The 12,798-nt window shown below is 41.4% G+C and overlaps 1 protein-coding gene across 2 annotated transcripts in view; it reads left to right on the forward strand.

Annotated features, from left to right (window-relative positions):
• The window catches only part of Met (MET proto-oncogene, receptor tyrosine kinase), a 104,451-nt gene extending 91,865 nt beyond the window's left edge, over positions 1-12,586 (forward strand). For both annotated transcript variants that reach the window (XM_051175715.1, XM_051175716.1), the window contains 4 exons: positions 702-811; positions 1,955-2,120; positions 9,996-10,132; positions 10,234-12,586. In XM_051175715.1, the coding sequence (XP_051031672.1) occupies positions 702-811; positions 1,955-2,120; positions 9,996-10,132; positions 10,234-10,444 (624 nt within the window). In that variant the 3' untranslated portion in view covers positions 10,445-12,586. The remainder of the gene's footprint in view (positions 1-701; positions 812-1,954; positions 2,121-9,995; positions 10,133-10,233) is intronic.
• The last annotated feature ends 212 nt before the right edge of the window (positions 12,587-12,798 follow it).

Genomic DNA, 12,798 nt, shown 5'->3' on the forward strand with positions numbered 1-12,798 from the left:
TCGCCATCTAGAGGCTTGTTGACTGAGTGGGATTGCTCTCCCTTCAGGAAGTGGTCCACACTCTGCCTTTGGAATGGGCCCTTCATATGCAAATCAACCCATCCTTCAGTCACCTCTGCTTCAAACTTTCACTCCCTGGGCTACCCTAATTACCCTAGGGCCAGGCATGAGACCAGCAGAACAGCCCTGTACCCAGAGCCTGCTGTCCCTGTCTAAAAGAGTCAAGGCTGCCCTTGCCCCACACCTCCCAGAGAAACTACAGTTAGGGGACTGTCCCTGATGCTCCCCTACACAACCCTGCCTGTGTGGTGTGCCATATCCTTTTGTAAACTATGAGAAGCAAACTGTCTCATCAACAAGGACTGTCTCCTGATCAATTTGTCTCGTCACACATCGAATAATAAAACCTACATTTTAAAACATCTACATTTCTCCATCTGGAAAACAGAACCTATAACACCTCCCAAACAGAAGTGTGTATGAAATAAACTCTGGGGTTTTTTTGTTTGTTTGTTTGTTTTTTTAAGAAATCTAGCCTGGTGCTTTGTATACAGTACTACTGAACAAATAGTTGTGGCTCTCCACTGGGCATGAGTTATTATTTGAGACTAGATAAGTCATATAAACATTGCAGTAATCTAAGATCACTGTTAGAACATCGAGTGCTTAGTTTATGCTTTTCCAACTCTCTTTGATTGCAGAACCCAACTGTCAAAGATCTTATAGGATTTGGTCTTCAAGTAGCCAAAGGCATGAAATATCTTGCCAGCAAAAAGTTTGTCCACAGAGATTTAGCTGCAAGAAACTGCATGTAAGTATGAAACTATCTCGGTGTGCAGAGTACAAATGAAGTGTTTGTTTCTCACTGCTCAATGCTAGGAAGGATGCTCTCTTCGAAGCAAAAAGTTTGTATATCCTTGACTATTTTGAGTAGATGTGTAAGCCCCTGGGATGTGGGTGGGGCTTTCAGCTTTATCAAACAAAGCATTTAAAAGGTTGCTCTGCGGGGGATCTCAAGCAGCTGCTGGGTACTCAGCCTTCCTTGGCCCTACGCACCAGCAGTCTCCAGTGTTGTGGTTTCACACTGTATTAGGGATCGGGAGAGAGAATTTGATCTGCAGCCTTTGACGGTGAAAAAGAAAAGCTGGTAACAGGAATACCAATGCAGGGCAACTCCTAACAGCAGATTTGAAGTCAGCCTGCAGACGCGTTACCAAAAATGGTATTTGGGAATGAATATACAAAGAACTTTTATTTGTGTCTGGCTGCCTGGCTTTGTAACAACAACAGTCAACAGTTTATAATTGAATCTCTGCTTTCCCTTGCAGAGCACTGATTCGTGGCTCATGGTATGTGTGAATGAAAGAGCTAGGCTATTAATTTTCTACCTCGATTTTGGTCAGGGTAACACGATAAAACTCAATTAAACAAAGGCTACACAGCCTTAGCAGAAAATGATATATTTTTTTTTTAACATAGCAGCTTTCTTGGGTGCTTTACCTACTATCTCATTACTTCTCTGATGGCACATAGGAGTTTTATTTGCTAAGAATATTTGAGAACAAAAAAGAACAAAGTACCCTGGCCTGTTCATTCCAAGGAGCATATTGTTGCCAAGAATACCATCGAAGAATGGTACTATGGGTATCCTGCATCGGGTATCCTGATGCCCTATTTATTTTGCAACCACGGAATGCTAGGTAGAAGCCTTTCTCTCCAGACCTACATTATAGCAAAATGCCATGTCATTCATAATGTCTCTCTTCAGCTGGTGGAATTTGTATTGTAAATGTCAAGCATTTTTACTCAGGAATTCCACTGTAATTTAGCGTTAGTCAATAGGCCAGAGGAAATTATGGATCTCTAATACCGAAGCCACCTTTTTGAAATCTATAGACATTCGGCACTGTTGTAAATTATTCTGCTTGAGTCAGTAATGATTTTTCTCCTGTAGGTTGGATGAAAAATTCACTGTCAAGGTTGCTGATTTCGGTCTTGCCAGAGACGTGTATGATAAAGAATACTATAGTGTGCACAACAAAACCGGTGCCAAGCTGCCGGTGAAGTGGATGGCTCTAGAAAGTCTGCAAACACAGAAGTTTACCACCAAATCAGATGTGGTAATGTAGTCATTATTCCTAAATTTCTCCCCCTTTACTTTCACTCCCATAGTTGTATGGTAACATAGTTTTTATTTAAAGTTCACCAGGCAGTGGTGGCACATGCCTTTAATCCCAACACTCAGAAAGCAGAACTCTGTGAGTTCAACATCAGCCTGGTCTATAAAATGAGTTCCAGGACAGCCAGAACTGTTACAGAGAAAGCCTGTCTCCAAAAAAACAAACAAAACAATAACAACAACAACAACAAAAAATTCACCACTAATTGCAGGATACCTTCAAGTATAAAATTGGAGTTGATTGTCTAATAGGTACCAAATTGTTTTAGTAAATTCTCTTGTTTATTCAAAAATATTGGAAGGCCAAAGCAGCACCCTGAACTACATGCCTAAGCCCCAATAACCTCTCAGAAGCCCCATCTCCAAACACCATCACACACAGAAATCCAGACTTGTAATATTTTTATGAGAGTCCAAAAGAAATTATTTAAAAGAATCTACGCAATAAAATGAGGAGGGAGGCAGAGAAACTGAAGATCCATAAGGAGGAGAAATGACCAGGGGAAGCCAGGGGAAGAGAAGATGTCAAAAGGGATATGGAGTTGGGGGAGCGAGTCTGCTGCCTCTTACTGGATCAGAAGAGCCTTGGCTTTGGCCTCTTGGGACCTGAGGGATTTGAAAGTCTACAGCATGCTCAGATCATGAGTACTTCATGAAACCCAGGGCAGACTGTTCTACTCATATGTAGCAAGTCAGGACAAGCGTGATGTTTAGGAAGAAAAGCATTTGATGTTTTACCCTCAAGGATACAACGATCAATCTGTGCTGTCAGTACACAAGACATCCAGGATATGTTCCTGTGGGATGTTACCTTCAAAAGAGAAGGCTGATGGCTCCTGAGAGATGACAGGGCGTGGGGACCTGAGAGTACTAGTGAGAAGTCAGCTCCTTCCCTTGTCAGCTAGAGGAGGGTCATCTAGTTTCTGACCCTGTAAGGATGTGAAAGAAGCATTGACAGTAAAGTGGGGTGAATAGCAGTTTGTTATCAATAAGTATGTCACAAGTCATGGCACTGTAAAAAGGCTCCTGGGTACACAAGAGCCATAAAAGAAGAGAATGTGGCAGCACTATGATTGAGCTTAATGCTTGGGATTTTGACACTGAAAGATCACAAAGAAATGAGTACTAAAGAGGGGGACTCGAACAAAGATGGCCGGTGGATGCATAAGATGAGAACTTACCAATCCTCAGAGAACATGCTGTTCATTCAAACTTGGCGGCCAGTATGCTTACATGAGAGAGCGTGGATGTTAACAATAGCAAGAGACAAGATGGAGAAAAAAAACCTGTTTTCAAAAACACATATCTGAATGGGCATTATACCAAATACATGTATGACTCACTAGCTAATAAGCACATGAAGAACAAAACATGTCCACACGGAGGTTTATATGTGAATGATTAGAGTAGTATTATTCATAATAGCTCCAAATTAGGAACATTCTTAATATTCATCCCCTGGAGAGTGGATAAGTGAAATGTGATGTACCCTGTGCTGGGGGAAATGCCTCAGACAATAAAGTGCTCGCTACTCAGGCTGGAGAGCCTGTGTAGTCCTTAAGACCCACACAAAAGCTGGGCAAGGCAGTACAGACCTGCAGTTCCAGCCCTGGGGTGGCAGAGTGGGGGAAGATACCTGGGGTTTGCTGTCAGTCAAGTCTACTCAAATTGGCGTGCTCCAGGTTCATCCACCTCAAAAAAAAAAAAAAAAAAAAAAAAAAAAGATGGCACTTCAAGAGATGGCTTAGTCAGTTAAAAGAATTCGCTGCCCTTCAAATATATGTGTAGCAGCTAATAACCGTCTGTAAATCCAGTTTCATGATATTCAACACCTTCTTCCGGCCTCTGTGGATGCCATGTATGCAAGCAAAATACCCATACATGTAAAATAAAAATAAGGTGTAGAGCAGTTAAGGATGATACCCTACGTAGGCGCTGACCTCCATCCTCCACACATATGCACATGTACCCCACATACATACACACATACCCACATAATACCCCCCCATACACACAGAATGATATGCCTATATAATGGAGCACAAGCATGACTGACTTATGCTGCAGTATGACTAAAACTCCCAAAGTTATATCAAGTGAAAGAACATAGACTCAGAAGATAAAATGTTTGATGATTCCATTTGTGAGAAATTTCTAGAAAGCAGTAGAAATATAAACAGAACAGATCAGTGGTTGCTTGAGGCTAAGAATGGGGACTGATTACAAGTGGACACAAGGGAACTTTCTGGGATGTTCCAAGTGAGCTAAAACTGGATGGCAATGGTGTTTACAACCTAGCTGAATTTTTCCAGCACCGTTGACTATATAGTGAAAATCAGGGAAATCTGAAATCTGTAAAGTAGACATCATCAAGAAAAATCCACAAAAAGTAAAACAAACTTTTAAATGAAACTGCAGGGAATCAGTGCAGTCTCTCTATCCCTGTCCCTGAAAGATGCAATGGTACTGTGACATGTGAGCCACACACAATGCTGCTTTGACCAACAATTGCTGGTAGCATGGAATAATTTGGGTAAAGATTCACTTCAAAGGCAGCATACTCGTTTGAATGTTGACATGGGACACTTCCAAAAGCATGTAGCAAGTTGAGCGTATATTGAGTTCTACAAGCAAAAAACTCGCCTGTATATCAATAGGTTCTGTTTTTAGCCAATGCCCGGGTAGAATTTGGCCTCACCAAATACTCTTACATGCGTTTGAAATCATACTGGAGTCACTTCCCATGAAATTACTCATGGCCAGCCAGCACCATTCGGTGGCTCTCACTTAGCACTAATGCTTCACTAAAGCCTGCATCCCCATTTGTTCAGTCCAGCTGGCCTTTCCCAGTCCTCGTTATGCTCAACTCTCAGAAGATGTCACCCAGCCCTTTCTCCAAATACCAACTTCTTTTGGTTTCCAGACACAGCACCACCTGGTTTTCTTTCTGCTTCCTGGCTCTAGTATCTTTATTCCTCACTCCCTATCTTCCTTCACTCTCCTCCTGTATGTAGCTTTCCCTCAGGATCTTTTCAGGGATCAAATGCCCTCATAGTTGAGATCACTCTCCCGACAATCACCTTTGACTGTGCCTGGAGGCCATCATCAACGTCAGCACCTTGTTCTGCTCAAAATTCAATTCTTTCCTCATCCTCATCTAGCAAACCCTCAACTTGGTGTCTGTCAATGATATCACTGTCTTGCAATGTACCTACTGCACCTGCTTTTCAGTGGTCCTTTTTAGGTCTTAATGTTTTGACACATGGAGATAACCGTGTCACCACCGACACCACAATCTGAGTACAAAACAGTCTGTCACCTCAAAAACGTCCTTGTACCACTTTATACTCAGCCTCTCCCGGTACCTGGGAATCAATGACTTGTCCCTATAATATTTTCCTGGAATGTTATATAAACAGAATCATAATCATAGCCTTTTGAGTCTGTCAACTTCACTCAGAACAGTACATTGAGAACATACGTGTTGTTCTATCAGCAGTTTTGATGGGTCATTTCAATCTCCATTTGTTTTCCACTGGGTTGAAAACCCATGAAATGTACCATTTTAGCAATATTTAAACATATACTATAATGGTGTTAACTGTGACACCTTTGGTATGACAGATCTCTAGAACTTTTTTTCTTCTAGAAGTCAATGGAACAAAGACTTTGCCTTTCATTTTCCTTCAGCTACTGGCTACATTTTTTTCTTTAAAAGATCAACCGTATTAAATGCCTCATAGAAGCGAAGTTATAAAACATTTGTCCTTTTATGACCGGCTTGTTTCACTTAACGTGATGTTCTCAAGGTTTAGCCATGCTGTAGCATATAATAAAGACTTCCTTCTTTTCTCAAACTGAGTGAGATTCTATTGTGCATATAACAGAATTATCTATTGGTAGACATTTAGGTTTCTTACTCCTCTTTTGTTGTAAGTCATGCTTCAATAAACTTGCAACAAGCAAAATATATACCCAGAGATGGGAATTTATGGATCATCTATTTTCTTTCTCCTTTTTTAGTACCATATTCTATAGAAAGTAGTTTGTCCTTCTGAGTAGTAGGTCATTGCATAGATATACCAAGTTTAATTTGTTTACTCACCATCTGAAGGATTCTATTTGTAGGCAATTACCAACACATAATTTTAATTGTCAATATGTTTGCTTAAAAATTATTGTGTGACTTTATTTTTGTTTGGTTTTAGATATTTAGGAGTAACACTCCTACATATTCAGATTTGTAAGAAAGTGACAGATGTTTTACAGAATGACTGCATTATTCTATCTCCTGACTGGTACTCCCTGTGAGTCCCAGCCCTTCAGCATCCTCACCTGCACTTGGCATTGTCAGATTGGGGAGGTTAAGTTAAGCTAATAAAGCTGTGCTTGCTTTGTAACTGTATTTCTCTAATGACTAGTAACATTGAGCATAGTTATGTGTCATCCTTGTATCTTTTTTGGTGAACTTCTGATCCTCTTGCTTCCATCTCCTGAGTGCTAGAATTATAGGCCCATTCCACCATGCCTGGTTCTATATATGCTGGGAGTGGGACCCAGGGCTTCACGCATGCTTGGGAAGTGTGCTACCAACTGAGCCCCAGCCCCAGCCCCAGCCCCTTTAGCCTTAAGCATGTTTGTGGTCACAGTCTCCAGGTACACAGATCAGTTATAGCTCCTCAATTTCAGCTTAACCCATTTTCACCATTTGCACACCATCCCTACACAGTCCTGTCTTAACCATCTCCAGTCACATACTCCACAGGTCAACAAGTGTGACTTCCAGTGCAGAGATTTAATAAAGACAAACACCTGTTCTTTCTGGAGGGAGATAGGAGCTTGAAACGGGACCTCCAGCAGTTCAGACTGGCCTGGAACTCATTGTTATTCTGCCCCACCTTCTCAGATCTAGGACCATAGATGTTTGCTGCCATACCCACCTTCATGTGCATACTCTTGCTGCTGCAACAGTCCATCCAGAAGTCTGATGTCATATGCCCCAGAGACAAATTCTGCCTGTTCCTTAGGACCCAATTTCTCTCACTGTTTCCATAATCTTTGTGGGTACCCTTTGAGTTTTCACAACATCTGTACCTCTTTTCTATCATTAGTCTATATTACACTTATGTTCTTATTGCATAATACTGTTAACACTGTTTAATCAGCCTGGGACCTATCTAGTAAATTGGACAGTAACCTACTTGTACAAGAGCAAAGGTCAACAGATACTTGTTCAGTGGACTTAAATTTTAATTCAAATTCTTGAGCTTAAGCATTGACTTCATAACTTGCAAGATCAAGATTTACATGAGAACTTTGATTTTGAGAGACTGAGTGACTCCTCCTGGGAGTCGGGGGAAGGTCTGTGTTCTCTACTTCGATGCAAGTATTCAGTGATCTTAATCACTCTTGAATCAGACAGGATGGCTCATATTTATAACCCAGCTCTCAGGAAGCAGAGGTAGGAAGACTGCTGCAAATTCAAAGCCAAACTGGACTACAGTGTGAGTCAGTGTCCCCATTCCTACAAAAGAGGGGTGGGGGACACGTAAGGGCTGATGGGTGGTTTGATGAGTAGAATTGCTTGCACACCAGCCTTAGTCTGCTCCCCATCCTGATCCCAGAAGGTAGTAATTGAAACCTGACTCCTGAGAGCTATTCTCTGGCCTCCGCACACTTGTTATGGCATGTGTGTGCTTGCACACACACAAATAAAAATAAATAAATCACTTGAAAATGGGAGGGTTGGCTCTTGTACTTAGGCAAAGGCAAAGCCATTAATGTGATTGCATCTGCAGTTCCGGCAACTAGAGAGCTGCCCTTGGAGCTTGACTGTTTTCTTCTGCCTCAGAATTCAAAGCCATGCATTACTCTCCTTGCTAAGTATCCAGAGTTCCCAATTCCAAATTCCATCTCTCTGCTATAGATTGTCTTTCTCTAACACACACACTCACTCACATGCGCGCGCGCACACACACGCACACACACACACACACACACACACACACACACACACCATGCTCATGCCCTGCCCATTGGCTCTTTTGTATGGGAGTGGCCTGCAAGTATTGCCTGGCAAAAACTGATATTCGGAGTCCTCTTCACAGGGTGATTTTACATGCTGACTTACCTCCTTGGTGGAGGAGATGGGGGAGTTGTGATATGCATGACCTGTGCAACCCTGAGTAGGGAGTTTTAAGAAAACGTGTAAGTTCAATAGATACAGCAAGACCTGAGAGCCAAGCACTCTTTAAATGTTTATGCTAGTGTGAATTCAGATATATTGGGGAACTTTTAGCAGTTCCCTTAACTCCTCCTTATCTCTCTGGTCTCCCAATAAAATACTGATTCATCTGGCACTTTAGCATCTTCAGGTTTATTGAAATTAGTTTTCAATAGAGAACTGTGTTGCCTAGCAATTTGATTAGTTCTGTTTCTAATGCAGATTTTTTATTTACACTAATTTAGACCTTCCCTTTTAATATTAACATTTAGATATGGTTACATTTTCCCTTTGTTGTATATGTGTATGTGTGTTTGATGTGTGTGCCTATTTGAACATGTATTCTCGTGTGTGTGTGTGTGTGTGTGTGTGTGTGTGTGTGTGTGTGTGTGTGTGTGTACAAGTACATGGGCACACAAGAGAGCTGCTTATGAGGCAGATGTTGACACTTGGCATTTTCTTCAGTCTCTCTCCATTGGATTAACTGAAGGAGGGCTTCTTGCTGAGCCTGGAGGACTCTCCTTAGCTAGTCTAAGTAGCCAGCTTGTCCTAGATATCCTATCTCCATCTCCCAGACTCTGTGACTGTAGAGAGACTGCCATGCCTGCCCATCTTTTTGTGGTACTGAAGGCAGGAACTCTGATCCCCATGATTTCATAGCAAGTACTTTGTCCTTAGATGTAGTTCCATTTCCTGACTCTTTAACTGTATGTATTTTGCTGTTTTTCCTGCATGTGTACCTGTGTACCACATGTCTGTCTGGTGTCCACAGAGGCCAGGAAAGGCTTGGCAGCAGTTAAGAGAACTGTAACCTCTTCAGAGACCCAGGCTCTGTTCCCAACATCCACATCAGGCAATCACAACCTCCTATGCCCTGATGCCCTCTGGCCTCTCTGGGCATCTGCACCCACATGGTGCACATTAACTCACACAGGCATGCAATCATATATAAACAAAATTTTAATCCATTTTTAATATGCAGGAGGCCACCTTTATCTACAAAAATATAAAGTTGTGGCAAAACTATTGAAAGAGAAGGTAGGAACATGTTGGTACTTTGACCCTACAAGAAAGAACTCAAAAAAAAAAAAAAAAAGAATGTACTCCACCACCTGCAGGTTAAATCTTAATCATTGTGTAGATTTCACATATTCTTTCTGAAAACTGTAACTACTTGTAATGTATATCTCATCTCCTTCTGGTTTAAACAGGCCATGAAATGTATAGCGCAAGCCAGGCAGTGGTGCACACACCTTTAATGCCAACACTCAGGAGACAGAGGCGGGTAGATCTCTGTGAGTCGAGGCCAGCCTAGTCTACAAGAGTTAGTTCCAGGACAGCTTCCAAAGCCACAGAGAAACCCTGTCTGGAAAAACCAAAGAAGAGAAAGAAAAAAGAAAAAGGAAAGGAAGGAAGAAAGAAAATGGATAGCACTTACTAATTGGTCTTTACTTTAGGGTAACCTTTGCCATAAACAGTAATGGTGTTAAATATGTCCAGCCAGGGTTAATTCCGGAGACCTGCTGATGTTCCCTTCATAGCTGTGTGGTTACACTTCCCTCACCTGGCTTGTCCTTGCTCTTGTGTTATCAGTGGTCCTTCGGTGTACTTCTCTGGGAGCTCATGACGAGAGGAGCACCTCCTTATCCTGATGTGAACACCTTTGATATCACCATCTACTTGTTACAAGGCAGAAGACTCTTGCAACCGGAATACTGCCCAGACGCCTTGTAAGTAAGCGTCTGGGTGGGGTCCTCCATTGTGTCTGAAACGAGTGACTTCTACGGAAGCACTTGCTATAGTGTCCTCACCGCATCTCTTTCTGAAACAGGTATGAAGTGATGCTAAAATGCTGGCACCCCAAAGCCGAAATGCGCCCATCCTTTTCGGAACTGGTTTCCAGGATATCCTCAATCTTTTCCACTTTCATCGGGGAGCACTACGTCCATGTGAACACTACTTACGTGAATGTAAAATGTGTGGCTCCGTATCCTTCCCTGTTGTCATCCCAAGACAACATTGATGGCGAGGTGAACACATGATGCATAGGAGGCCCACCACTGCCTTCCAGCAAATAATGGTCCATAACTTCTCCAACAGTTCTCACTGCCTGGCCTTTGAAAGGGCACCCCATGTTTGTGTTGTTATTGGTCTGTTTTCGGTTCGCTTTTGCCAAAACTGCACCACTATGAGACAATGATTTGCTATTTAAATTCCTGGATTCTGGGGAACTTCTCATCTAACTTTGCATCAGACACAGAAGCATGGTCCCCACAAGCTGAGGACCAATGACAACCTACAGCTACGACAACACTCCTATCTCGTTGGAGTTCAAAACCTCAGTTATGGGTTGAAATTTTTCATAATCAGATTTTTGGTGAGGGAGTGATGCAGTACTTTGAAGATTTCTCATAGAAAACTCAGAAGAAATGCCTCATGCAGGACGTATATAGTGGTCCCAGCAGGCTGCTTGTTGGAATTCCAGTGTTTTAAACATATTCTGTTGTGTGGTGATCATGGACATTTTCCAGTTTTGATGTTGTCTACCAATCAGGCAAACATTCCCTTTTAAATTTTTATATACACATTCCTTTGGTTGGAGGACTATCCACAGGCAATGTACTTATTTTTCAAGATAGCATGACATGAGGTGTGTTTATAAATTATCAGGGATTTCGTGTATTGTACATAGATGACAATAGGAAGATTTTTTTTTTCAAAAACAAACACAAAAACTTTGTTACAGTAAAATATTTATCATGTAAATCTCAGCTGTTTAGCCAGGAGCAGTAGCTCACACCTATAATCCCAGCATTTGGGAAGCTGAGGCAGTAGACACACCAGCACAAGTTCGAAACTAACCACAGCCACAAAATGATTTGGAGGCCAGCATAAGCAAGAGTGTGAGAGCCTACCTATCTCAGCAAACAAAAATTCAACTGTTTGAGAAAGATTTTGTTCTGACCTAGTGAATGTGGACACACAATTTTTTATCTGTTCTTTTTTTTAATGGCAGCTCTGAAAATAAGTAACTTGTGATAAATCTTTTTAAAGGCAAATCAGTATGTTTTTAAAGGACAATAAAGCTGAAAGGTTCACTATTTCCAGTCATGGCTTGTGTGCAGAAAAGAAAGGGTCAATGGACTGGAAATATTTACCCTTTCTTAGGTGGAGGCTTCTTACCTAACACAATTGGAGGCAACACTTTTGGGGAGTCTCATTTTGCATTAGGACATATTTTAGGTTAGGTTAAACAAAAGCGTTATTTTTGAAACAGAAAAAAATGCCACTTGAAAATCTTGAATGAATAGTTTCTCTGGATAGGACTTTTGACATGTTTTGCTCTGTGGAATTTTGTGCTTACTACTGTATAGTGCATGTGGCTTAGGTTACTCTAGCTGGTTTTGTCCATGTAAACATTGAAAGTATTATATTTTTATAGAAATGTTTATTTTTAATGATGTAAGAAAATTTTCGTTAGGCCACAAAAATACTGCACTGTGAACGTTTAAGAGAGGTATGTGAGAGTTGGATCGACAGCAGCATGATTTTTTTTCTAAATGGCTGTAAATTGTGATAAGGAAATGTACTGATTGCCAGTACACCCCACCCTCATTACATCATCAGGACTCGAAGCCAAGGGTTAATAGAGCACACTATGACTTGGGTGTGCTCTGCTGAAATCCAATAGTTGGATTTGGCTGTTGTTGCAGGAAAATGATGGCAATCAAAAGGTCTTTGATGGTGGTGGAACATATCAGAACACATAAGGGACTGTAGTACAGATTTATTTCAAATCAAACGTTACTGCTTCATGATTATGAAGCTCACAGAGCGCTGTCCGTGGACAGCAGAAAATGATCATCTGCTCTGTAGAAAGAAGTAACTGTCTCTATGAGGTCAAGAAAACAAATCCACCAAGAAAAGAAAAGAGCTGTGAAAGGCACCCATACCTGTACAGACATGCTCAAGAACGCTGCAATGTGAAAATCATGTTTTCTATTTATGAATCTTCCTAGGGTAATGTGTCTGGACAGACAGTGAGAGTAAATCATCCTTGTAAGAATTAGAAACTTGTCACTGCCTATACCTGCAGTTGCGCTGAATGGTACTTTGTATGTTAATAATTGTGCTGATAAATCATACAGTTAAAATAAAGTGACGCAACATCTTGTCTACTGTGAGTTGGTTATAGCTAGTCATGCTTGATTACCTACCTCATTTACATAATGACAGAGGAAGCCTAAGATTGATTTCACCTGGCTCCATGGCCCTCCTCCATAGACCAGATGCTGATTCTTTAATGCATGGGCAATAGCTACATAGATTTGCATGCCTGACTCTCTGGAAGTCTCTTGTCTTGCTAAGGATGGTTTATCCTGAGTTCTTAATTCCC

Source organism: Phodopus roborovskii, unplaced genomic scaffold, assembly GCF_943737965.1.
Source record: "Phodopus roborovskii unplaced genomic scaffold, PHOROB, whole genome shotgun sequence".
NCBI classification, from domain to species: domain Eukaryota; kingdom Metazoa; phylum Chordata; class Mammalia; order Rodentia; family Cricetidae; genus Phodopus; species Phodopus roborovskii.